This window comes from Bos taurus, chromosome 9, assembly GCF_002263795.3.
Source record: "Bos taurus isolate L1 Dominette 01449 registration number 42190680 breed Hereford chromosome 9, ARS-UCD2.0, whole genome shotgun sequence".
In the NCBI taxonomy this organism is placed as follows: Eukaryota; Metazoa; Chordata; class Mammalia; order Artiodactyla; family Bovidae; genus Bos; species Bos taurus.
In genome coordinates, this window is record NC_037336.1 from 40071278 (window position 1) to 40095631 (window position 24354).

A 24354-nucleotide genomic window follows, 5' to 3' on the forward strand; every position below is an offset into this window, starting at 1 on the left:
CACCCTGTTTATTTAACTTATATGCAGAGCACATCATGAGAAACGCTGGACTGGAAGAAACACAAGCTGGAATCAAGATTGCCGGGAGAAATATCAATCACCTCAGATATGCAGATGACACCACCCTTATGGCAGAAAGTGAAGAGGAACTCAAAAGCCTCTTGATGAAAGTGAAAGTGGAGAGTGAAAAAGTTGGCTTAAAGCTCAACATTCAGAAAACGAAGATCATGGCATCCGGTCCCATCTCTTCATGGGAAATAGATGGGGAAACAGTGGAAACAGTGTCAGACTTTATTTTTGGGGGCTCCAAAATCACTGCAGATGGTGACTGCAGCCATGAAATTAAAAGATGCTTACTCTTTGGAAGGAAAGTTATGACCAACCTAGATAGCATATTCAAAAGCAGAGACACTACTTTGCCAACAAAGGTCCATCTAGTCAAGGCTATGGTTTTTCCAGTAGTCATGTATGGATGTGAGAGTTGGACTGAGAAGAAGGCTGAGCGCTGAAGAATTGATGCTTTTGAACTGTGGTGTTGGAGAAGACTCTTGAGAGTCCCTTGGACTGCGAGGAGATCCAACCAGTCCATTCTGAAGGAGATCAGCCCTGGGATTTCTTTGGAAGGAATGATGCTGAAGCTGAAACTCCAGTACTTTGGCTACCTCATGCGAAGAGTTGACTCATTGGAAAAGACTCTGATGCTGGGAGGATTGGGGGCAAGAGGAGAAGGGGACGACAGAGGATGAGATGGCTGAATGGCATCACTGACTCAATGGACGTGAGTCTGAGTGAACTCCGGAAGTGATCCGGAATGATGGACAGGGAGGCCTGGCGTACTGCGCTTCATGGGGTCACAAAGAGTCGGACACGACTGAGCGACTGATCTGATCTGGAGCAGAATTCATCTCTATGTTCTAGGACCTGTCCCCCAAAAAAGAAAGTATTTTTCATAAATAATCATTCTTTTTTTTTTTTTTTTCTCACAAATCTTTTAATAACAGTAAATGAAGGAAACATTTAACAGTAAGTGCCATGGTGAGGGTTCCTTTTCATTCAGGGATCAACAACAGAAACACCTCAATCTAACATTCAGAGTGTGAAGTACACAAATTAATTAATAATCATTTATTTCCAAAGGTGACTGCAGAAACCATTTTGGTACAATCAAAAGGGTTTTACAAAACAGAGAAAACATTACAAAATGTCCCAAGAGGTGAGCAAACTGGCGGGGTCACAGAGCACCCAAGAAGCGGCCTAGCGAAAGTACTCATCTACTCATTGCAGCTGGTTAGGGGACTCACAAAAACTGGTTCTCCAAGGGAGTCACTGTGGGGGCAAGCGCCAGGGAGGGGGTCTGCCCAGGACACAGCAATCTCCCCTTGATAAATTCAAATTACTTTTAAATAATTCAAATTACTTTGTGTGCGTGTGTGTGTGTAGCAGAGGTTTATCTAAGTATGAAAAGGACAGAGAAAGCTTCTGACATAGACATCTGAAGGAGGACAAGAGTGGCTCCCTCACTAGTCTTAGCAAGGGAGCCATATTCTTTTTTAAATTGGTTATTACAATAAATCAAAAGAATGTCTCAAGGTGGTAAAGATCTTCCTAGACCCACTCCCACAATTTACATTTTAAGATGATAGGATTAGAGCTAACAACAGAAAGATCTTACCAGACCCACACCCATAGTATACATTTTAACATAACAGGATTCAATTCAGTTCAGTTCAGTAGTGTCTGACTCTTTGGGACCTCATGGACTAATGGGATTAGTCAGGTTTTCAAGAAGGAGAAACTGTCTTCAAGCAGGATACATTGTTGTTATATAGTCCTTATATAGAGAGTTTAAGCTGAGTTGTTTTGTTGTGTAATCATCATCAGCTCAGGGTTTTATGTGACTAAGACTAAGGAATGTAGAAAAATATGTTTGTCCTTTTTTCCTCCTTGAGAATTCCAGACCCCTATCTCTTCCTTCCGAGAAGGCAATGGCAAGCCACTCCAGTACTCTTGCCTAGAAAATCCCATGGATGGAGGAGCCTGGTAGGCTGCAGTCCATGGGGTCGCGAAGAGTTGGATGCGACTGAGCGACTTCACTTTCACTTTTCACTTTCACACAATGGAGAAGGCAATGGCAACCCACTCCAGTGTTCTTGCCTGGAGAATCCCAGGGACGGCAGAGCCTGGTGGGCTGCCATCTGTGGGGTCGCAAAGAGTCGGACACGACTGAAGCGACTTAGCAGCAGCAGCAGCATCTCTTCCTTGAGAGCCCCAGACCTCTTCTCCTCCTCAGGGACCCTGGACTTCATATCAGCCTACCTAGGAATTGACTCATTCCCCTCTTTTTTCTTTTAGAATATGTTGCCAAGGGAAAGGGGCATCATTTTAGTTCTATAACTACTTCCTGCTATTGAGGAGTGTCATCCCTAAATTGTTGAAGTACATATTCTCCTCACCCTCATACTGAGGGTCTTTGATCCAGGGGCCCCAAGTAACAGTTGGAGAAGGTTGTGACACTCATAGGAGCTTGAACCATCATTTGTAACCTAAAAGCTTTCAGATGGTTAGAAACAAACCCCATTTTACAGTTATAGATGTAAGCCAAAATAGTCATTAAACCAGTTAAAACATAACCGAAATTAAAAGTCACATTATGTCCATAGTTAAGGTACAATGTGTTATATCAGTCCATTTTAGGATTGTTAGATGTCATCAGATTAAAGAGAGGCATCACATGTAATTGTTGTTGGTGAAGATATTGACAGAGTTGAGGAAAGTCTTTTCCTTGAAGTAGAGAAACGCACCATGTGAAGCCTTCAGTTGATGAGGAGGGGAGTGTTCCGCACACCCAGCAATTAGATCAATTGTGTAATGTAGCATAGGAATGAGCCCAGAACAGGAAGGCATTGTCTTGAGGGTCAAACAGCGGACTCAGGACTTTTGGAGTCAGCAGAAGCAAGCCCGTATAGCTTGTCAAACTTATCTGGTAAGGACCTTCCCAGGGGAGCTCCAGGGATTGTCTTGCAGATCCCAGTGTCTTTATCAGAACCTTGGTTTCTGGTTCAAACAATGGCTTATTTGACTCAGAGGCTGGGTCAGGAGTCATATCCTTGTAAATAATTCAAATTACTTTTAAAAATGCTTCTGAATGTATTTTCTAAAATATATTCACAGAAATGCCCAATAATAACATGAATATATCAGTGAGACAGATAGAATTTGAATTTCACTACTTGCACTCTTTCAAATTGAACCCGGGTCTCCCACATTGCCGGTAGATGCTTTACCATCTGAGCCACCAGGGAATCCCAGCTAATAAACTTTAGCTTTATTAATGTCTGTTAATGGTGACAAGGTCCACCTATTATGTGTTTTGTTTTAGACCTCTTTACTTGCTTATGCATGTGAAACTTAACTGTTGAAGACTGCTCATACAGGCTCGGTTCTTGCCGAACTGTGGTCTTTCTGTAGAGGTCAGTTTAAGGCTGGGCCATGTTCTTGTTGTCAGGTAGCCTGTTCATAGAGGACAAAGCAACATTGTTCATAATAGTAAATGAGAAAACTGGAATGTAAGCATCTTTGTAATAATACATTGAAAATGCTTTAAGAATATCTATATGATACTGTATTTTATTAGGCATATAAGCAACAGAATAAAACCATTGAAAAGAAAGATACTTTGGGAAAAAAGTAAAATTTAGAAGAAACTTAAGTCGCTGCCTACTGACCCATCACCCTTGTTACCATTTAAACTGTAGAATCCTAGTTCCTCCACCATTTTTTCCAGGTACAAAAGAGGAGAGTTCACAGCTTCTCCTGAGAACTACTTCTGGAACTCAAAAGAATCCCTTTGCTTTTTTGCAGTAAAGGTACCACTAACTCTTTGCCTGCCACTTATCCTCTCCCTGCCCTGCCCTTAAAACAAACTTATGTGTGTTATTTATCCAAGAAAAACAAACATATGTTCACACACAGACTTGTACAAAAAGTTCATAGTCACTTTATTTGTAATAGCCCCTAACTGAAAGTAACCCAAATGTCCATCAACAAATGAATGGTGAATTATGGTAAATCCATACTATGAACAATAAAATTCAACAGTAATAATGAATGATTTATTGATACATGCAACAACATGGATGAATCTAAAAAAATCACTTAGGCTAATGGAAAGACAGGCAAAAAAGAGTAAATATGATTCCACACATATAGAATTCTACGACAGGCAAAAAAGAGTAAATATGATTCCACACATATAGAATTCTACAACAGCCAAACAAATCTGTAGTGACAGAAAGCAAGTGCCTGGTTGATTGCAGGCAAGAGTAGAGGGAGAGATTGCAAACGGGCACAAAGAAAATGTAAGCAGCGACTGTAGTGATTTCACAGTGTTAAACTGTTAAAACTGCTTTAAAACTAATTAAAATTGTACACTTATAAGTATGTACACTTAATTTTCTGTTGCTGCTTAACAAATTACCACAAATTTGGCAGATTAGAACAGTGTCTATTAATTATCTCACAGTTTTGTAGGTCACCAATTTGAGTGGGCTTGGTTAGTTTGCTGCTTAGCATCTTATAAGGCTAAAATCAAGGTGTTAACTGCACTACATTCATTTCCAGAGGCTTTGGATGGAAAAAAATCAGCTTCCAAACCCATTCAAATTGGCAGATTCAGTTCCTTGCAGTTGTAGAACTGTTTCTGTTTTTCAATATGCTATCTAGGTTGGTCATAACTTTCCTACCAAGGAGTAAGCGTCTTTTAATTTCATGGCTGCAGTCACCATCTGCAGTGATTTTGGAGCCCAGAAAAATAAAGTCTGACTCTGTTTCCACTGTTTCCCCATCTATTTCCCATGAAGTGGTGGGACCAGATGCCATGATCTTCGTTTTCTGAATTTGAACTTTAAGCCAACTTTTCACTCTCCACTTTCACTTTCATCAAGAGGCTTTTGAGTTCCTCTTCACTTTCTGCCATAAGGGTGGTGTCATCTGCATATTGTACTTTATTTATACCTCAATAAAGTTTGTGCTTTTTCCCCTAAAAATAAGACAAAGGACATAATGATAATAAATGTTTTCAAAGGGATGATTCTAAAACTCAGAAGAGATGTAATTTGATTATTCTCACTGATTCAGCGTAGCATTTGCAAAAAATTTCCATGTCCAAGTCAGGGAAGAGAATTAAAATGTTAATAATATGCCTAGCACCTTTTCAGTATTGGTATTTTTTCTTTTCACCTGTAATGAGAGGAAACTATAAAATGTCGAGGATGTAACTATGAATCATACATAATAGAAAAGATGATTTTGGAAGTTTTACAAGTTCTTGACTCAAAATTGCTGACTAATTAACATTGTAATTTAATTGTATGTCTACAAATATAAATTTAATAAAATTTCTATTCATTATTTAAACTTGTACAGTAGATGAATTAAATGTAGCTATGAATTTTGTTGTTTCTGTTATTATTAAGGCCAATCTTGGAATTCTTGAGTTTATAGAATTCTTATATTATAGAATGTAGGGAATACTGTTTCTGTATCATGGAAAAGGTTTTATTTACTCATCATTTACTTTCTAGAAAGGATTAAAGAATGATGTATTTAATATTTTATTATAATTATTTAATGGGCAAAAATTTTAGGAATTTAGAAATTTTTGAAGACGAGAAGGTTTACAGTAAGATGTGATTAGTCTTGGATCATCAACTTATTAGTATATAATACCAGAGTTAGCAAGGCTGTCAAACAACTGGAATGCTCATAAAGAACTGGTGGGGTGGAAATTGGTTCAAGCACTGTGGAAAATTACTTAGCATTATTTACTAAAGCTATACATATGTATGCATAGATCAAACTGCCAATATCCATTGGCAAGAGAAAAAGCAAGAGAATTCCAGAAAAACATCTACTTTTCCTTCATTGACTATGCTAAAAAAGCCTTTGACTATGTGGATCACAACAAACTTTGGAAAATTGTTAGAGATGAGAATACCAGACCACTGTACCTGCCTCCTGAGAATCTGTATGCAGGTCAAGAAGCAACAGTTAGAACTGGACATGAAACAACAGACTGGTTCCAGACTGGGAAAGGAGTACGTCAAGGCTGTATATTGTCACCCTGCTTATTTAACTTATATTCAGAGTACATCATGAGAAATGCGGGCTGGATTAAGCACAAGCTGGATCAAGATTGCCAGGAGAAATATCAATAACCTCAGATACGCAGATGACACCACCCTTATAACAGAAAGTGAAGAGGAACTAAAATAAAGAGCCTCTTGATTAAAGTGAAAGAGGAGAGTGAAAGTTTTAAGAGCTGGCTTAAAACTCAACATTTAGAACACTAAGATCATGGGATCCGGTCCCATCACTTCACGGCAAATAGATGGGGAAACAATGGAAACAGTGACTTTATTTTCTTGGGCTCCAAAATCACTGCAGATAGTGACTGCAGCCATGGAATTAAAAGATGCTTGCTCCTTGGAAAAAAAGCTATGACAGACTGGGACAGCATATTAAAAAGCAGAGACATTACCGACAAAGGTCCATCTAGTTACATTTATGGTTTTTCCAGTAGTCATGTATGGGTGTGAAAGTTGGGCCGTAAAAAAAGCTGAGCACCGAAGAATTGATACTTTTGTACTGGGTGTTGGAGAAGACTCGAGAGTCCCTTGGATATCTAGGAGATCAAATGAGTCAATCCTAAAGGAAATAAGTCCTGAATATTCACTGGAAGGACTGATTCTGAAGTTGAAGCTCCAACCCTTTGGCCACCTGATGCAAAGAACTGACTCATTGGAAAAGACCTCGGTGCTGGGAAAAATTGAAGGCAGGAAAAGGGGACGACAAAGGATGAGATGGTTGGATGGCATCACCGACTTGATGGACATGAGTTTGAGCATGCTCCGGGAGTTGATGATGAACAGAGAAGCCTGGCATGCTGCAGTCTATGGGATTGCAAAGAGTCGGACACGACTGAGCTACTGAACTGATACATATATATGTTTATATATATCCTATGAACCAGCATTTTACTGCCTCTAGTCATTTTACGTATTGTTATTCGTTCACTAAGTTGTGTCAGACTCTGCGATTCCAAGAACTGCAGCAACCCAGGTTCCTCTGTTTTTCACTGTTTCCTGGAGTTTGCTCAAATCATGTCCATTGAGTCAGTGATACTATCTACCTATTTTATTCTCTGCTGTTACCTTCTGCTTTTGCCTTCCATCTTTCCCAGCATCAGAATCTTCCAGTGAGTCAGCTCTTCCTATCAGGTGAGCAAAGTATTGGAGCTTCAGCTTCAGCAACCATCCTTTCAATGAATAGTCAGGATTGATCTCCTTTAGGATCAACTGGTTTGATCTCCTTGCAGTCCAAAGAACTTTCAAGAGTCTTCTCCAGCACCACAATTCAAAAGTCTCAATTCTTTGGCACTCAACCTTCTTTATGGTCCAGCTCTCACGTCCATATATGCAACTGAGAAAACCGTACCTTTAGCTATACAGTCCTTTGTTGACAAAGTGATGTCTCTGCTTTTTAATGTGCTGTCTAGGTTTATCAAGCTTTCCAAGAAGTCAAGCATCTTTTAATTTTGTGGCTGCAGTAACCATCTGCAGTGGTTTGGAGCCCAAGAAAATAAAATCTGTCACTGCTTTTACTTTTTTCCTGTTCTATTTGCCGTGAAGTGATGGGACCGGATGCCATGATCTTGGTTTTTTCAGTGTTGAGTTTCAAGCCAGCTTTTTCACTTGTCTCTTTCACCCTCATCAAGAGACTCTAGTTCATCTTCACTCTCTGCCATTAGAGTAGTTTCATCTGCATATCTGAGGTTGTTGATATTTCTGCCAGCAATCTTGATTCCAGCTTGTGATTTATCTGGCCCGGCATTTGCATGATGTACTCTGCATATAAATTAAATAAGTGAGGTGACAATATATAGCCTTGTACTCCTTTCCCAATTTTGAATCAGTTGATTGTTCCGCGCCTGCTTCTGACTGTAGATTCTTGACCCACATACAGGTTTCTGAGGAAGATAGGTAAGGTGGTCTGGTGCTCCCGTTTCACATATACTTCATAATAAAAGATAAGAGCTTTTTAAAATTCTTTAAAGTTGAATGTTTGTGATCATTTACTCCTTCAGAAGACTTGTGTGTTCTTTATTGAATTTCAAAGTTCAATTTTTTAATTTGATTGTATTTTATCTTTTAGTTCTACTTTTGTGTTCCTTTCAGGCATGTTTCCTTATTTTTCCTCTCTTATCCTTGACTTAAATATCCCATCTCCTTGACATTTTGTCCATCATAGACATAAGTGTTGTCTGATTCAACTTTCTACAGTTATGGTATAATGCTCTGTAATTGTGCTGTCCTGTAATTGAGTTGTCCTCTGTAATTGCACCCACAAGCCACATGTGGCTATTGAGTACTTGAAATGTGGCTTAGTGTGACTGAAAAACTGAACTTGAAATTATTTATTTTTAATTTAGCTACATGGTGCTAACAATTAATATACCATAGGTCTATATCAACATTGTCTTCCTTACCTCTTTAGCTTGTTTTGATTTCATTCTCTCTGCATAACTAATAATTTATCTTGTCCTACTTTTAGACTGTAGCCATATGTTAATTTTTATTGTTTTAAAATTTTTAGCATTTGTCTTTGTTTCCTTATTTACCTTGTAAGCTTCTGGGTCATGAAAGTATTTTATTTGTTGAAGAAACTCACTCAGGAATTGGGGAGCTTCAAAATACCATTGAAAATCTTCTAGAGTATTGTGAGATTTAAAGGCTGATTTGTCAAGAACATAAAATGGAATTTAAAAATACTAACAGATTAAGAGTATAACAGTGAAAATCTGGCAGTCTAAAGTTTAGTATTAACTCTGATGTTAATTTTGTGAACTTGGACAAGTTTTTTAATTTTCTGAGGTAAATTTGTTCATCTAAAAAATGAGAGGTGAAATAGCTGATTTTTAATATGTTGTCCAGCTTAAGAGTCTTGAAGGAGGTCTGCTATTTTGAATTGAAAACTATTAACAGTGGGGATTAATGTTGATACTGGTTTTATACTTTGAAAACATTCAAGAAGAGAAAGCACATGTTGAAATGCCAGTACATTCCTCTGTGAACTGAAATGCCAAGATGAAAAATTATGTGAAGATCTAATGGAACTATGAGTGAACAAATGAACTTCGTTGTAGTAAACTTTGAATACAACTAAGGAAAAATGGGAGAAGGAAATGGAATGGCAGCCCACTCCAGTGTTCTTGCCTGGAGAATCCCCGGGACTGGGGAGCCTGGTGGGCTGCCATCCATGGGGTCACACAGAGTCGGACACGACTGAAGCGACTTAGCAGCAACAGCAGCAAGGAAAACTGAAACTGTGTTTAAATGCTTATGTATTCCAAGTAATTAGTTAGAAGTCCAAGAATAAAATTTAGGAGTAAGTGTCAACTTGTTATAATGAAGGAAACACTGACTTGAAAGTCAGAACTGAGATTATTATCCTGTGGTGCCAATAATTAGCTGTGTGACATGTGGTAAAGTTTGAAGGGGTATTTTAATTCTGCATTCCATAGCATCATCTCTTGACATCTTCAGGATCATATCATAAACCAGAGTGTGCTCATACTCTTTCAAAAGACCTAGAAATAATTTCACTAAGCCTCATGACACTGTTTATCTATGTCAACTGGCAGACATACAAGCCTTGTTTCTGTTATCTTCAGAACTCACATCTTCTTATTTGAACAGTTCCTTATTTGACCTATTTCTCTGTCTTTCTCACATCTTTCCTTTATACTCCAGAGAGCTTCTGTCTCTGACCTGAAGACTTCTCTGTGCATAGTCATTTTCATCCTTTTCTCCAAACTTAAACCTTCTATCTCTTTGCCTTAACTGATAACTGTCCCTAAAATTAGTTTCGGCTTAATCTCTTTTGGGGGGGAGTGCTGTTTCCATGCATCCCATATAGAAAGTTTGGAAAGATTTGGTCAGCATCTTTTTTACTCTCTAACACTGCTTCCATATACTTTTTCCCCTTTAAAATGGGTCAGAGAGTACTAACTATCAAGTCTATCTATCTTCTAACAATCAATGTTGTTGAGAAATTCAAATAAAGTAGTAGTCATTGTGTACTCACTATACGCCAGGGTCTCCCCCCTCCCCAGCTTCATTGAAATGTAATTGACATATAACATTGTATAAATTTAAGGTGTACAATAAGATATGATACAAATATGTACTGTGAAATGATTACCACAATGAGATTATTGCTTATTTCATCCGTCACTTCACATAGTTACCTCTTTTTGTTATTGTGAGACCAGTTGAGATCTACTCTCAGCAGCTTCTAAGTACATAATACAACATTGTCAATTACAGTCACTATGCTACACACTGGATCCCCAGGATTTATTATACCTGGAGATTTGTATTCTTTGACCATCATTTCCCCATGTCCCTCAGTCTCCAATCCCTGGCAACCACAATTCTACTTTCTGTTTCTGAGTTCAGTTTTTTTGGATTCTGCATATACATGATGTCATATATTGTTCATCTCTATCTGACTTATTTCAGTTAGCACAATGCCCTCAGGGTTGTCTCAGATGGCAGGATTTCCTTCATTTTTATGACTGAATATTATTTCATTGTATATACTGTTTATATCACATTTTCTTTATTTTTTCATCCATCAGTGGACTTTTAGGATGTTTCCATCTTGCGTATTTAATGCTGCAGTCAACATGGGGTTGCAAATATCTCTTCAAAAATAATGATTTCATTTCCTTCAGATGTATACCATAAAGGAGGATTGCTAGATCATGTGATAATTCTGTGTTTAATATTTTTGAGGAGACTCCATTCTATTTCCATAGTATCCATTGATACCATTTCCAAAGTATCAATTTACATTTCCATCAGCAGTTTATGGTGGTTCCCCTTTCTCCACATCCTTACCAGTATTTGTTATCTCTTGTCTTTTTGAGACTAGCCATACTACCAGTTGTGAGGTGTTATCTCATTGTGGTTTTAAATTGCATGATAACACCTATATGTGGAATCTAAAAAATATAACAAACTGGTGAATGCAAAAAAACAAAGAAGCAGACTCACAGATGTAGAGAGCAAACTTGTGGTTACCAGTGGGGAAAAACAATATAGGGGTGGGAAAGTGGGAGGTACAAACTATTGGATGTAAGACAGGTTCAAGGATGTATTGTACAACACAAGGAACATAGCCAGTACTTTGTAATAATTGTAACCTTTAAAATTGTGTAATAGTTTTTCTAAAAAAAAGGAGGAAAAAATGCATTTCCTTGATTAGTGATGTTGAGTATCTTTTCGTGTACTTGTTGATCATTTGTGTGTCTGTCTTTGGAAAAATGTCTGTTCACTCCTCTGCCCAAGTTTTAATTAGATTGGGATTTTTTTGCTGTTGAGTTGTATGGGTTCCTTATATATTTTGGATATTAACCCCTTATTAATTTAATGGTTTGCAAATATTTTCCCCCATTCCGGAGGCTGCCTCTTCATTTTGTTTACTTTGTTGTGCAGAAACTTTTTAGTTTGATGCAGTCCCTCTCACTTATTTTTGCTTTTGTTTCTTGTGCTTTTGGTCTTATATCCAAAAAAAAAAAAAACACGTTGTTAAGACCAATGTCAAGGAGTTTTTTCCCCTTTATTTTCTGCTAGGAGTTTTACATTTCAGGTCTTACATATAAATCTTTAATTCATTTCAAGTTAATTTTTGTGAGTGGTGTCAGATAGGGGTCTAGTTTCATTCTTTTGCATGTGAATGTCTACTTTTTCCAATATCATTTATTGAAAAGACTATCTTTTCCACTTGGAGTATTCTTGTTTCCTTTGTCAAGTATTAGTTGACCATTTACACTTGCATTTATCTCTGGGTTCTTAATTCTCATGAGTCTGTATATCTTATTTTTCTGTCAGTACCATAATTTTTAATTTCTATACCCTTTTAGTATAAAATCAGGAAGTGTTTGCTTCTAGCTTTGTTCTTTCTCAAGATTGCTTTGGCAGTTTGGGGTTTTTGGTGTTTCCATGTGGATTTTTAGAGTTGCTCTTTTTATTTCTTTGAAAAATACCATTGGAATTTTAATATGAATTCAGTATATTCAAAATGCTTTTGTGCAAGGTAGGAGGACTTGCCCTATTGGATATCAAGACTTACTGTAGAGCTCTACTAAGATTAGCTTTAGGTGGACAGATAAGTGAAATACTGTAGAACCTCCAAATGGATTTAAAGGATACATAGAAACCTGGTTTATGAAAAAAGTGCCATAGTAGAGCAATGGGGAAAGAATAGTCATTTCAATGAATGGTGTTGAAATAATACATAAGAAACTTGACTGCTGCCTAAAACCATTCACAAAAAATTAATTCCATGTCAATTATAAATTAAAAGTACAAGGCAAAACAACAAAGCTAAGAGATAAAACAGAAGCTCATACTTGTGATCTTAGTGTATAAAATGATTTTTTTTTAAAACTGCTTTTATATTAAACTTAAAAGAAAAAGATTGTTAAATTCCATCACTTTCTCATAAAAGACATCAAGAGCGTGAGATAGCAAATGACACAAGAGAAGATATTTGCATCATATATAACCTTCAAATGGCTCATATCCAGTGTTCTTACAAATCAGCCCTAACACAACAAATAGTAAAAGGAAGATAGGCAAGAGCATTGGATAGACACTTCTCAAATGAGGAAAAACCAAAAGATAAACACATGAAAAGGTGCTTAAACTCTTAGTAATTGGGGAAAACATAAAACTGCAGAACGCTGTCACAACTTACGTACAAGAATTGCTAGATTTTTTTTTTTTAACTGACAGCATCAAGTGTTGTGAGGATGTGGAGCAGCAGCAACCTACTACACTGCTGAAAGGAATATACTTTGGTACAACTTCTCTTGAAACAGATTGACATCATCTCCTAAGGATCAAGCTGTGCATGTCCTTAACCTAGCTATTCTCCTGAAGTATACTTCCAACAGAAATGTGTGCACCAAGACACTTGTACATGAATGTTCATAGTATTGTTCATAATAACCTCAAACTAGAAACAACTCATGTATATAATATCAGCATTAGAATGGGTAAATAAATTGTGGTGTAATTATACAGTAGACTATCTTACAGCATTGAAAATGAACACCCTACAGTTACACAAAGTGACATAGATGAATGTTACAAGTATAATGTTGACTGTAAAAGGCAAGACACGAAGTAATAATACATAACATGGTTCTATTCACATAAACTTCAAAAAGCAATAAAAATAAAATGTTAATGTTTAGCGTTACCTGTTTAAGGTGTGAAAGTGTAAAGAAAAACAAGGAAATGTGTATTGTAAGAGAATAATGGTTACCTTTGGGGAGGAAAGAAGTAAGGGTGATTGGGGAGGAGACCAAAGTGGGACCGTTCTGGGATTTTTTTTTCTTATTATGTTTTTTCTTATGTTTTGGCTCCTAAGTTAGCTTGCATGTTTGTTTAAATCATTGAAGCTGTACAATTTTGTGTACTTTTTTAAAAGCGAACTTCATATTTTACAATTGTAAAAAGGTTTAAAAATGTAGAGAAAATGCTGGACAAACCAGTCAGAGGAGACAGATTTCATGTAAAAGTTTGTTTTTAAAGAATGTTCATCAGTAACACTTACATGCAATTAGATTTATCCAGAACTTTGCATTTGGTAGTGATTAAAGCTCAGTAAATAATAAATGCCTTCCTTCAGTAAGCATTGTTTACCAGTAAATAAGTACAGGCAGTCCTCATTTAGTATGGTAGTGTGGGACCAAAAAAAATGCCTGTATAAGATAATAAAACTGTACAAATTCATCTTATTAATCAGTGCGAAAAAATTACAGCTGCTAAGTCACATCAGTTGTGTCCGACTCTGTGTGACCCCAGAGACAGCAACCCACAGGCTCCCCCGTCCCTGGGATTCTCCAGGCAAGAACACTGGAGTGGGTTGCCATTTCCTTCTCCAATGCATTAAAGTGAAAAGTGAAAGTGAAGTCGCTCAGACGTGTCCGACTCTTCGAGACCCCATGGATTGTACCCTACCAGGCTCCTCCGTCCATGGGATTTTCCAGGCAAGAATACTGGAGTGGGTTGCCATTGCCTTCTCCAAGGAAAATAAAAAAATAGTAAGCTAATATAATTTAGTATAATGTTTATAAATGTATTAGAAAGAGAATTACAGTGCTGTATTTCTTGGTAAAAAACTTAACCAAGAGTAGTTTGAACAGTTCTTTGCCTTCTCCTTATATAGAAAAACAGAGCCAGTAGAGTAAACATCTTTTCTGTGCCTTGCAAATTGTCTTATTCTTTTCTACTAAATTTAGATCAGCTTCCAACATTTTATCCTTTTGCACATTGTGTCGTGAAATAGCCCTCAGTCAGTTCAGTTCAGTTGCTCAGTCATGTCCAACTCTTTGCAACCCCATGAACCGCAGCAGGCCAAGCCTCCCTGTCCATCACCAACTCCCAGAGTTCACCCAAACTCAAGTCCATTGAGTCGGTGATGCCATCCAACCATCTTATCCTCTGTTATCCCCTTCTCTCCTGCCCTCAATCTTTCCCACCACCAGGGTCTTTTCAAATGCGTAAACTCTTCGCATAGGGTGGCCGAAGTATTGGAGTTTCAGCTTCAGCATCAATCCTTCCAGTGAACACCCAGGACTGATCTCCTTTAGGATGGACTGGTTAGATCTCCTTGCAGTCCAAGGGACTCTCAAGAGTCTTCTCCAACACCACAGTTCTAAAGCATCAATTCTTCGGTGCTCAGCTTTCTTCATAGTCCAACACTCACATCCATACATAACCACTGGAAAAACCATAGCCTTGACTAGATGGACCTTTGTTGGCAAAGTAACGTCTCTGCTTTTTAATATGTTGTCTAGGTTGGTCATAACTTTGCTTCCAAGGCATAAGCATCTTTTAATTTCATGGCTGCAGTCACCATCTGCAGTGATTTTGGAGCCCCCAAAAATAAAGTCAGCCACTGTTTCGCCATCTGTTTGCCTTGAAGTGATGGGACCAGATGCCATGATCTTCATTTTCTGAATGTTGAGCTTTAAGCCAACTTTTTCACTCTCCACTTTCACTTTCATCAAGAGGCTTTTGAGTTCCTCTTCACTTTCTGCCATAAGGGTGGTGTCATCTGCATATCTGAGGTGATTGATATTTCTCCCAGCAATCTTGATTCCAGCTTGTGCTTCTTCCAGCCCAGCGTTTCTCACGATGTGCTCTGCATATAAGTTAAATAAACAGTGTGACAATATACAGCCTTGACGTACTCCTTTTCCTATTTGGAACCAGTCTGTTGTTCCATGTCCAGTTCTAACTGTTGCTTCCTGACCTGCATACAAATTTCTCAAGAGGCAGATCAGGTGGTTTGGTATTCCCATTTCTTTCAGAATTTTCCACAGTTTCTTGTGATCCACACAGTCAGAGGCTTTGGCATAGTCAATGAAGCAGAAATAGATGTTTTTCTGGAACTCTCTTGCTTTTTCCATGATCCAGCAGATGTTGGTAATTTGATCTCTGGTTCCTCTGCCTTTTCTAAAACCAGCTTGAACATCAGGAAGTTCACGGTTCACATATTGCTGAAGCCTGGCTTGGAGAATTTTGAGCATTACTTTACTAGCATGTGAGATGAGTGCAATTGTGCGGTAGTTGGAGCATTCTTTGGCATTGCCTTTCTTTGGGATTGGAATGAAAACTGACCTTTTCCAGTCCTGTGGCCACTGCTGAGTTTTCGAAATTTGATGGCATATTGAATGGAGCACTTTCACAGCATCATCTTTTAGGATTTGAAATGGCTCAACTGGAATTCCGTCACCTCCACTAGCTTTGTTTGTAGTGATGCTTTCTAAGGCCCACTTGACTTTACATTCCAGGATGTCTGGCTCTAGGTCAGTGATCACACCATCATGATTATCTGGGTCGTGAAGATCTTTTTTGTACAGTTCTTCTATGTATTCTTGCCACCTTTCTTAATATCTTCTGCTTTTGTTAGGGCCATACCATTTCTGTCCTTTATTGAGCCCATCTTTGCATGAAATGTTCCCTTGGTATCTCTAATTTTCTTGAAGAGACCTCTAGTCTTTCCCATTCTGTTGTTTTCCTCTTATTTCTTTGCATTGATCACTGAGGAAGGCTTTCATAGCTCTCCTTGCTATTCTTTGGAACTCTGCATCAGATGCTTATATCTTTCCTTTTCTCCTTTGCTTTTTGCTTCTCTTCTTACCTAAGAATTCCTTTATTGTGAAGTTTTTTGCTGTTGTCCCTTCTTTTGGGACATCTTTTTGTGACAACTACTTCCCTCGTTTCAATAATTTTACCTTCACTAAATTCCTCTGACTGCGTCTCTAGTGTCTCTCAAACAGTGGTAGTGGCAACATTCCCACAATCAACTATTTTTTTCTGTTAATCCATTTATATTCAGTTTGAATTTCACCCCAATGTCATCATTTTTTCTTTCTTTGCCACATTTTTATCATTATCAGCCAGTTCTCTCAATTATCATTTTGTAAAATTTCACATGAGTTTATCATTGGGAGGCAAGAATATAAACCAACTACATGCTTCACTATCTGTAGGTGAACTAACAGATGAGAAGTTACCTTTTACCAACACAGTTCGAAAAAAAGTGATGTGATTGGTCACTGAAATGATGTTCCTCTTATTAACACAGTGACTTGTGAACTGAAGTGCCAGCAAAGAAATTTGTGTTTATGTAGTTACTCACAGTATACTGTAGTATGAAATTAGAACCATGTTGTTGGGGGACTGGTATTTAACTGAACTGTGGAAGCTGAAATTTGTGCATATGGGAAGCCTTGAAAGTGAGGACTGACTGTAATTCAAAGAAGGTTGATCAGTTAAATAAATATTTTTTGGTTGGTTTTGATGAGATTGAGGATTACATGGACAATTTGATTTTTGAGCTATTGAATGCCTAATACATTTTATGTGGAAAAGTAATTTTGATGCTAATCTTGCAGCTTCTTAAATCCTCTTAGGTTATTCCTTACAGAGGACCTTCCATACTAACTTTCTAGAACAAAAACCTCTAGTTTTTTGTAAAAGTAAAATCAGTGGTGTTAAGAGAATAATAGTGGTAATGATTATGAGTTCATCGTGAAGCAGTTGACATTGAAAGTAAATTTTAAAAAATGTTTCATATAGTATTGACATTTTAATAAATGAAGATAAAAATGTTATATCATTTTTATTTAGTCAGGTTGACTCCATTTTCACCGTCTTCATACTAGCAAATATTTTATTATGAAATGTGAAAGATAAGGTCTCACTCTGTGTTGGTTAAAACTGAAAAGTTAATTTATTATATGATTTCCTACAGGTGAACTGGCACAAAGGTTGATCTCAAGATGCCATTAGTGAAAAGAAACATTGATCCTAGGCACTTGTGTCACACTGCACTGCCTAGAGGAATTAAGAATGAACTGGAATGTGTGACCAATATTTCCTTGGCAAATATAATTAGACAACTAAGTAGCCTAAGTAAGTATTTTTACATCAATTAAAAATATTACTCACAAACCAGAATTACACATTGGGGTGTTAAAATAATATTCTTGTGACTAATTGGGGTGGGGGGATAGTTAATAAGAAGATATCTAATTATTTGGGGGGGGAAAGTGTCATTTTTAGTAAAATTAATGCATTTTAGAATCATTTCTTCTCTTGGATCTGGGAAAGGGAAATAAGGTCAGAATCTTTTAGGAACAAAATCACATGATGCGTAAGAATTACTGAGATTGTTTTTAAAATATTATTTGGACTATATAAAAGGTGGTGGTGGAGTTGTACTTTTGCTTGCTTGTTATCGCTATTTACTTTTCTAGAGGCTTCAGCTATTTGTGTTTTGGGATACTAGTATCTCTTTATATATCTTATTAGCCTAGGGAAATATTTTTATATTATCAAATATCTAAAAGTGAACGATGTGGGATAGTAACTGACTAGTCGGAGGATTAGGTTAGTCAAGTGGATTGTCTAAAGGATATTAGGATATGAGTCAAGTGTCTGATTTGCAACCTGATGACAGACAGAAGGCCAGCAGGCTGCCCAGATAATAAAGGCCAATAGAAGGAACAGGTTAAGGGAGGAGGTGAAAGTCAGTCTGTTTCCATTATAAGATTTTATAACAGAGCTGCTAGGTTAAGGAATTAAGTTATTTCCCATTTATTCTAAATGTAATGTTAGAAAAAAATTTTTAAATCCAGTTTATCTTTTGAATTGAAGGATTTTCTTTTTATTAGACATTTATATTTTATTTTAAAGATAAAATAAGATGTTTTTGGTCTAGATATCATCTCTAAGTAGTCTTACCCACCTACACAGATTGTCCTTACTAGCCAGGATTGACTCCTCTTTTCTTTTCCTGTTAACTTTTGTCCTTTTATAACTGAGTACTTAACACAAGGTAAAATGAGGTAGTTAATCTGATTTGTTTCAAGTGAGAGCATTTGGACATATTTATGTAGCCAGAGCAACATAAAGTTGTATTTTCATGTTCTTGGTGAGAGCACTAAATTTCTACATTGCTTGTGAAATAGTTGTAAGAGTAAATTAAAAGAGTGTTTATTTGAATTTAAGTATATTCTTTGTTCCACTTGGTGTTTTTTTTTTTTTTTTCTAGGTTAGATATTGGCTGTGAATCACTAACATATTGTTTACTTGTTTCTTTCTTGAGCAATTCAGTATAGACCTAGAAAATATTAATATATGATTAATATATTGTTTAAAGTCATTTCCTAGTACTGACTGGTTTTATGATATGTTATATTCTAATAATGTAACATAACATAACCATATAAAATTTATATATGCTATATGTAAATGGGTACATCAGCTTGTTAATATTAAGAGCATAGAAATGACATTAATAAATTTGGTTAAAATATTTCTTTAAATTAAAATGAATGTTAGATCTAATATAGGCATCTTATTTTAGGTGTATTTTCAATAAAGAATTTAGAACTAATGTAATGATTAAGAGTGTCAATTTTGCAGTATTAACCCATTTCTCACATAACGTAAAGGTAAAGAATTTTCATGTCTGATACAGACAGTCCATAATAAGCAACATCTGTCAGCCAGCACATGGTTATGCTGTAACCAAGCTCTGAAAATAGAAATACATTGTAAAATATAACTAAATTAGGCTTTGAGTGCTTCAGACTTGGAATCAGAGACTATAGAAGCATTTTCATGGTAGTTTGTAGAGATTCAAAAAAGAGAAAAAGCATAAAATATTGTAGCAAGGTATAACATTAGTTTACCACCCTAAAATTAAGCTCTCTGGCAGCTTTCCCACTTGACATAGTTGAGAACCTGGAATTAAATTTAAAAGGCCTCAAGATAGCCAGAATAAACAAGTCCAGGCTGAAGACCATGTACATAAAATAGCCAGTCGATCCCTCTCCAAGTTTGTTTGCTTTTACTTTGATAATTCAGACAGGTTGATGATGTGGTTTCCAAACATTCATGTTTCAGAGAATTAAAAGAGGAAATGTGGGGGGAGGGGGATGCCAATAACAGAAATAGGCATACTGAAGCCCATCAAAAGGTGTAGTTTATAGTGAAGGAAGAAGTGACATTAGAGGAAAACAACATTAAAAACTGGAAAGAGGCCATTTAATGTAACCGCATTTAATGTAAAATTATACACTTTAATGCTGTTGTTTCTCATAATCAATTTATGACTGTGAGTCCTCAGAAACAGGTTAAATTATGTTTAATTTTTATTTAAGACAGGGAAACTTAGAGTAGATTTTATATCAGTTTCCATCCAAAACAGTTAAAATAATAATGCGTTAAATAATCTCTGAATTACTTATAAAGCTAGGCTATTCAGAATGGTTCTGCGTAATACATATTTTCACTTTGGTGCTCATCCTAGCACCAAAAGTGCTGTAGCACTTTCACAGTAGTGAAGGTCGACTCCAGGGCTCAGGTAGCTTGGGGCTGGACATTGTTCTGACCTCTTCCTTGCAAAAATATACATCCAGTTCAGTTGTTTTTCCTAGTAGAACACAGTTTTGTTTTATAATAGATAATTACTGAAAACCTAGAATTTGCTTTATTTAAATTTCTTCTGCTATACCAAAATTTTCCCCATTATTACTACTTCTACTTTAGTCGCTCAGTCATGTCCAACTCTATGCGACCCCATGGGCTGTAGCCTACCAGGCTCCTCTGTTCATGGGATTTTCCAGGCAAGAGTACTGGAATAGGTTGCCATTTCCTTCTCCAGGGGATCTTCCTGACCTTACTGTCTGAGCCACTAGGGAACCCCATGTCTTATTTAACAGCCATTGGAACTCTAATTATATGAGAGATCTTTTTACCATTTTCTCTTCCCAAGGCCTTTCTCTTGTTGAATATAGCCACTTTGAGCTGCCAAGATGAGCTGATAGAGCCTACTTCTTGTTCTCAATCAGAAAAATTCACAGGTAGCAACATAGATGGGTAAGAGGGTAGATAAATAGATTGGCTCTCTTTGCGACTCTATGGACTGTAGCCTACCAGGCTCCTCAGTCTGTGGGATTTTCCAGGCAAGAATACTGGAGTGGGTTGCCATTTCCTTCTCCAGGGGATCTTCCTGACCTTACTGTCTGAGCCACTAGGGAACCCCATGTCTTATTTAACAGCCATTGGAACTCTAATTATATGAGAGATCTTTTTACCATTTTCTCTTCCCAAGGCCTTTCTCTTGTTGAATATAGCCACTTTGAGCTGCCAAGATGAGCTGATAGAGCCTACTTCTTGTTCTCAATCAGAAAAATTCACAGGTAGCAACATAGATGGGTAAGAGGGTAGATAAATAGATTGGCTCTCTTTGCGACTCTATGGACTGTAGCCTACCAGGCTCCTCAGTCTGTGGGATTTTCCAGGCAAGAATACTGGAGTGGGTTGCCATTTCCTTCTCCAGGGGATCTTTCCAACCCAGGGATCAAACCCGGGTCTCCCGCATTGTAGGCAGACACTTTACCGTCTGACCCACCAGGAAAGCCCCGTAAGACTAATTAGATAGTAGATAATGGACAGATAACACTGACTATTTTGCTGTGTGATGAAGGTACATGTTTTTTGTCCTAAAAGAACACACCCCATGTAGTTGAAGAGTCTAATATGATGAATGCTGAACCTATTCTGTGAGTTTCAGTGTAAGCATGTATATAATTAAAAACCATGAGTTTTAGATTATAGGAACTGAGAAAAGAGAGATAAGCATAGGTGAAGTCATAAGAGGAGGCTTACTGAATGAATGTGACTTGAACTGGGCCTTTAAGGAACAGAAGATTTTGGAAGATGTAGAGGAATGAAGAAGGAAGGCATTTCGACTTGTTCGAAGAAGTAGGCAAATGAATGGAGGCAAAAATAAATATATGAGGGGTTTTTTTTTTTTTTTTTGGCTGCACAGCATGTTGAGGTCTTAGTTCCCCAACTCGAGATCCCTGCAATGGAATCAATCACAGTCTTAACCACTGGACTGCCAGGGAAGTCCAAGTGAGAGGGATTAAAGGTACAAATGATATTAGATATGTATGGTGGAGCTTGATAAAGAGGATAGTGTTAGATGAGAGGATTTAGATTTTAATATCAGAGATGAGACCTCATAGCTTCTTGGGTAGAGACGGTAGTATAATAAGTTTAGTTGAAATTCAGGTACATAGACAATTAACTTTCCATTGCGAACTTTATTCATTTCATCTGTCTCTGGGGTAGAAGGAGAAGGTAGATTTAGCAAGTGAGAAGGGACATGAAAATAGAACAAATGGGATGTCTATTGTACGTCAGTGCTTTGGCACTTAAACCTGAAGTGGGGGAAGTGTAGACTCTTTTTTAAAAAATCTGTTTAAAAAAGAAAAACAACAAACCCAAAACCTGTGGGCTCTCTTTCCCAAAATATACAAGTGCATTAAAAATCTGCATATAATTTCAGGTGGTATACAGACTGTAAGTTAAAGATCCGTGTATTAAACTAAGTTCTTTCAGGAATAGAATTGTCTCTTCCATCTTTGTATCCCTAACATTTGATGAATAAATGAGTAACTTTATACTTGCCTTTTCTTCCACCTGTAATGCTTCCCTTATCTGGCAGAGAAACTATCTCTGGAAGTTTCTCTAATACCATCCCACACCCAAAAGTTTAGATGCTTCTTTCTGTGTGCTCTGTGGCTCTGACCTTGTTTTATAGTAAGAGCTGCCTGTTGTTAAGCTCCTGTCCTGTATCAGATACTCTACCCATTGCCCTTTCCCCTGACTGTTTTTTTTTTTTTTTTTTGCTTCTTTTCCTTATAATTTCTTTGAAGGAGATATTTTTATTTCTATTTTACAGGTGAGGAAATTTATGCCAAGGCCTCAGAGTGAATGGAACAAAGATTTGGACTTAATTGTTAAATTGGTTTTCAGTTTTATTTAAATGTCTGTTTCTCCCTCTGTTCAAAACTCGTCGGTTGCAGAGACCTTCTTCCAATCATTTTTCTGTCTCCAGGGTCTAGAACGTTGTCTGGCATTTTGGTTTAAAGAATATATGTGAGCGAGTGAATATGTATAAAATTATCCTTTTTCTCTTAATTTTAAAGAAATTAAAATTCTGATTTTTTTTGCCTAAAGATTATAAAATCTTCTAGGATAGGAATTTTATGTTTTATTTTTTGGTGTCTTCAGTAGGAAATAACACCTACCAGGCACAGCGTGAACCCTCAGTAAACGTTTGTTGATTTAACTGATAATGTACTAAAGTGCTTTGGAAAAAAACAGCCATTGTTCAAATGTAAACTGGTGAGATTAATGAATTCATTATGTAAGTATGTAAGTACCCTCTTACAGGATATAGAGCTTACTGTTGAGCCTCATTTAACCTAGACAGTATGCTTGGGTCTAAGTTGTCTTGATTTAGGAAGATAATTTTTTTTAATTCAAGGTGTAGATAGTAATTGACTTATCTTTATATTGTGAGTATTCATTTGTTTATATATTATAAATACAATTGAATATTTTTAAATTCTAGGTCATCTGAAACTTCTCCCTGGCTTTTTTATTAGATAGAAAATTTTATTTCTCCTTTTCAAATGGGATTATTTTGGTTTATTCTTTTCATAATGGAAATTTACATGACTGGAGGAATACAGTGATTCTAGATTTGTGATTTTTTAAGAAACTAGAATGAGATAAAATGTAAAATATATCTCATAAATTTTCAGAATCTATGTTTTGGGCATACCTGAGATTTGGTTATCTATTAGGTTTATGAAGAATCTTGCATTGTGTTACTTGGCCTGAAATTCAGTTCTAGTATAGACTCTGTTTATGATTGCTGATTTGGGATTAAGAGATGTATTATTTATATTTACTTTACATCATAACTTTTCTAACCCTTAACAGGTGTATAAAGGGAAGTGAAAGTGGTGTATAGATAGGGGTGAAACAGGAGAGTATTTCCATTTTAGCCACAAGTCACCTACCAGAAAGTGGTAGATCTAGTATCTAAAGCCATATTTCCTAGTGTTTGTTTTTTCCTACTGTATCACAGTTAGATTACCGTAGGTGAGGGTTTAAAGTTTAAACTAGTTTCAAATAAATATCGAATTCATTGGGGCAGCATTTTAAATGTTAAATTGGTTTATATTTATCTCTGATAACTTTAAGCTTTATGGTATATGTTTCATTTTTGCTTAGGTAAATATGCTGAGGATATATTTGGAGAATTATTCAATGAAGCACATAGTTTTTCCTTCAGAGTTAACTCATTACAAGAACGTGTGGACCGTTTATCTGTCAGTGTTACACAGCTTGATCCTAAAGAAGAAGAATGTAAGTTTATGCATATTTTCTTTCACATGTATGTTTTTGGTTAGGTAGGATGAGTGAAATATATATAAGAACAGTATTATACATGAATTTATTAAAAAAAAAAAAAACACTGGGAGAAATGTGCTTCAGTTAATCAAAGAGACACACAAAAAACGTGAATTTACTACAAATCTTTTTTACCCACGACCTTTGTTGTACATGTTCTGATAGATTGATGGCTTATCTATAAATGCCATTAGCATGATTCTCCTGAGTTGTCTACTCTTTTTTTCTTCTTTTTGTATATTAAATAGCTCTTCATTTTTTGACGTAAAATTTTTTTAAGCCAGACTTTTCTTCCATTTTCTTTCTCTTTTCTTTCTCCCTTATAATTTTTATTTATTTATTTATGACTGTGCTGGGTCTTCACTGCGTGAGGTGGAGGCTTCTCATTGCAGTAGTTTCTCTTGTGGCAGAGCACATGCTCTAGGCA

General features: G+C 36.7%; 1 protein-coding gene across 6 annotated transcripts in view; it reads left to right on the top strand.

Moving 5' to 3' along the window:
• The window catches only part of WASF1 (WASP family member 1), a 70946-nt gene that overhangs the window by 33825 nt on the left and 12767 nt on the right, over window positions 1–24354 (top strand). For all 6 annotated transcript variants that reach the window (XM_005210796.5, XM_005210795.5, XM_005210798.5 and 3 more), the window contains 2 exons: window positions 17398–17558; window positions 23748–23882. In XM_005210796.5, the coding sequence (XP_005210853.1) occupies window positions 17426–17558; window positions 23748–23882 (268 nt within the window). In that variant the 5' untranslated portion in view covers window positions 17398–17425. The remainder of the gene's footprint in view (window positions 1–17397; window positions 17559–23747; window positions 23883–24354) is intronic.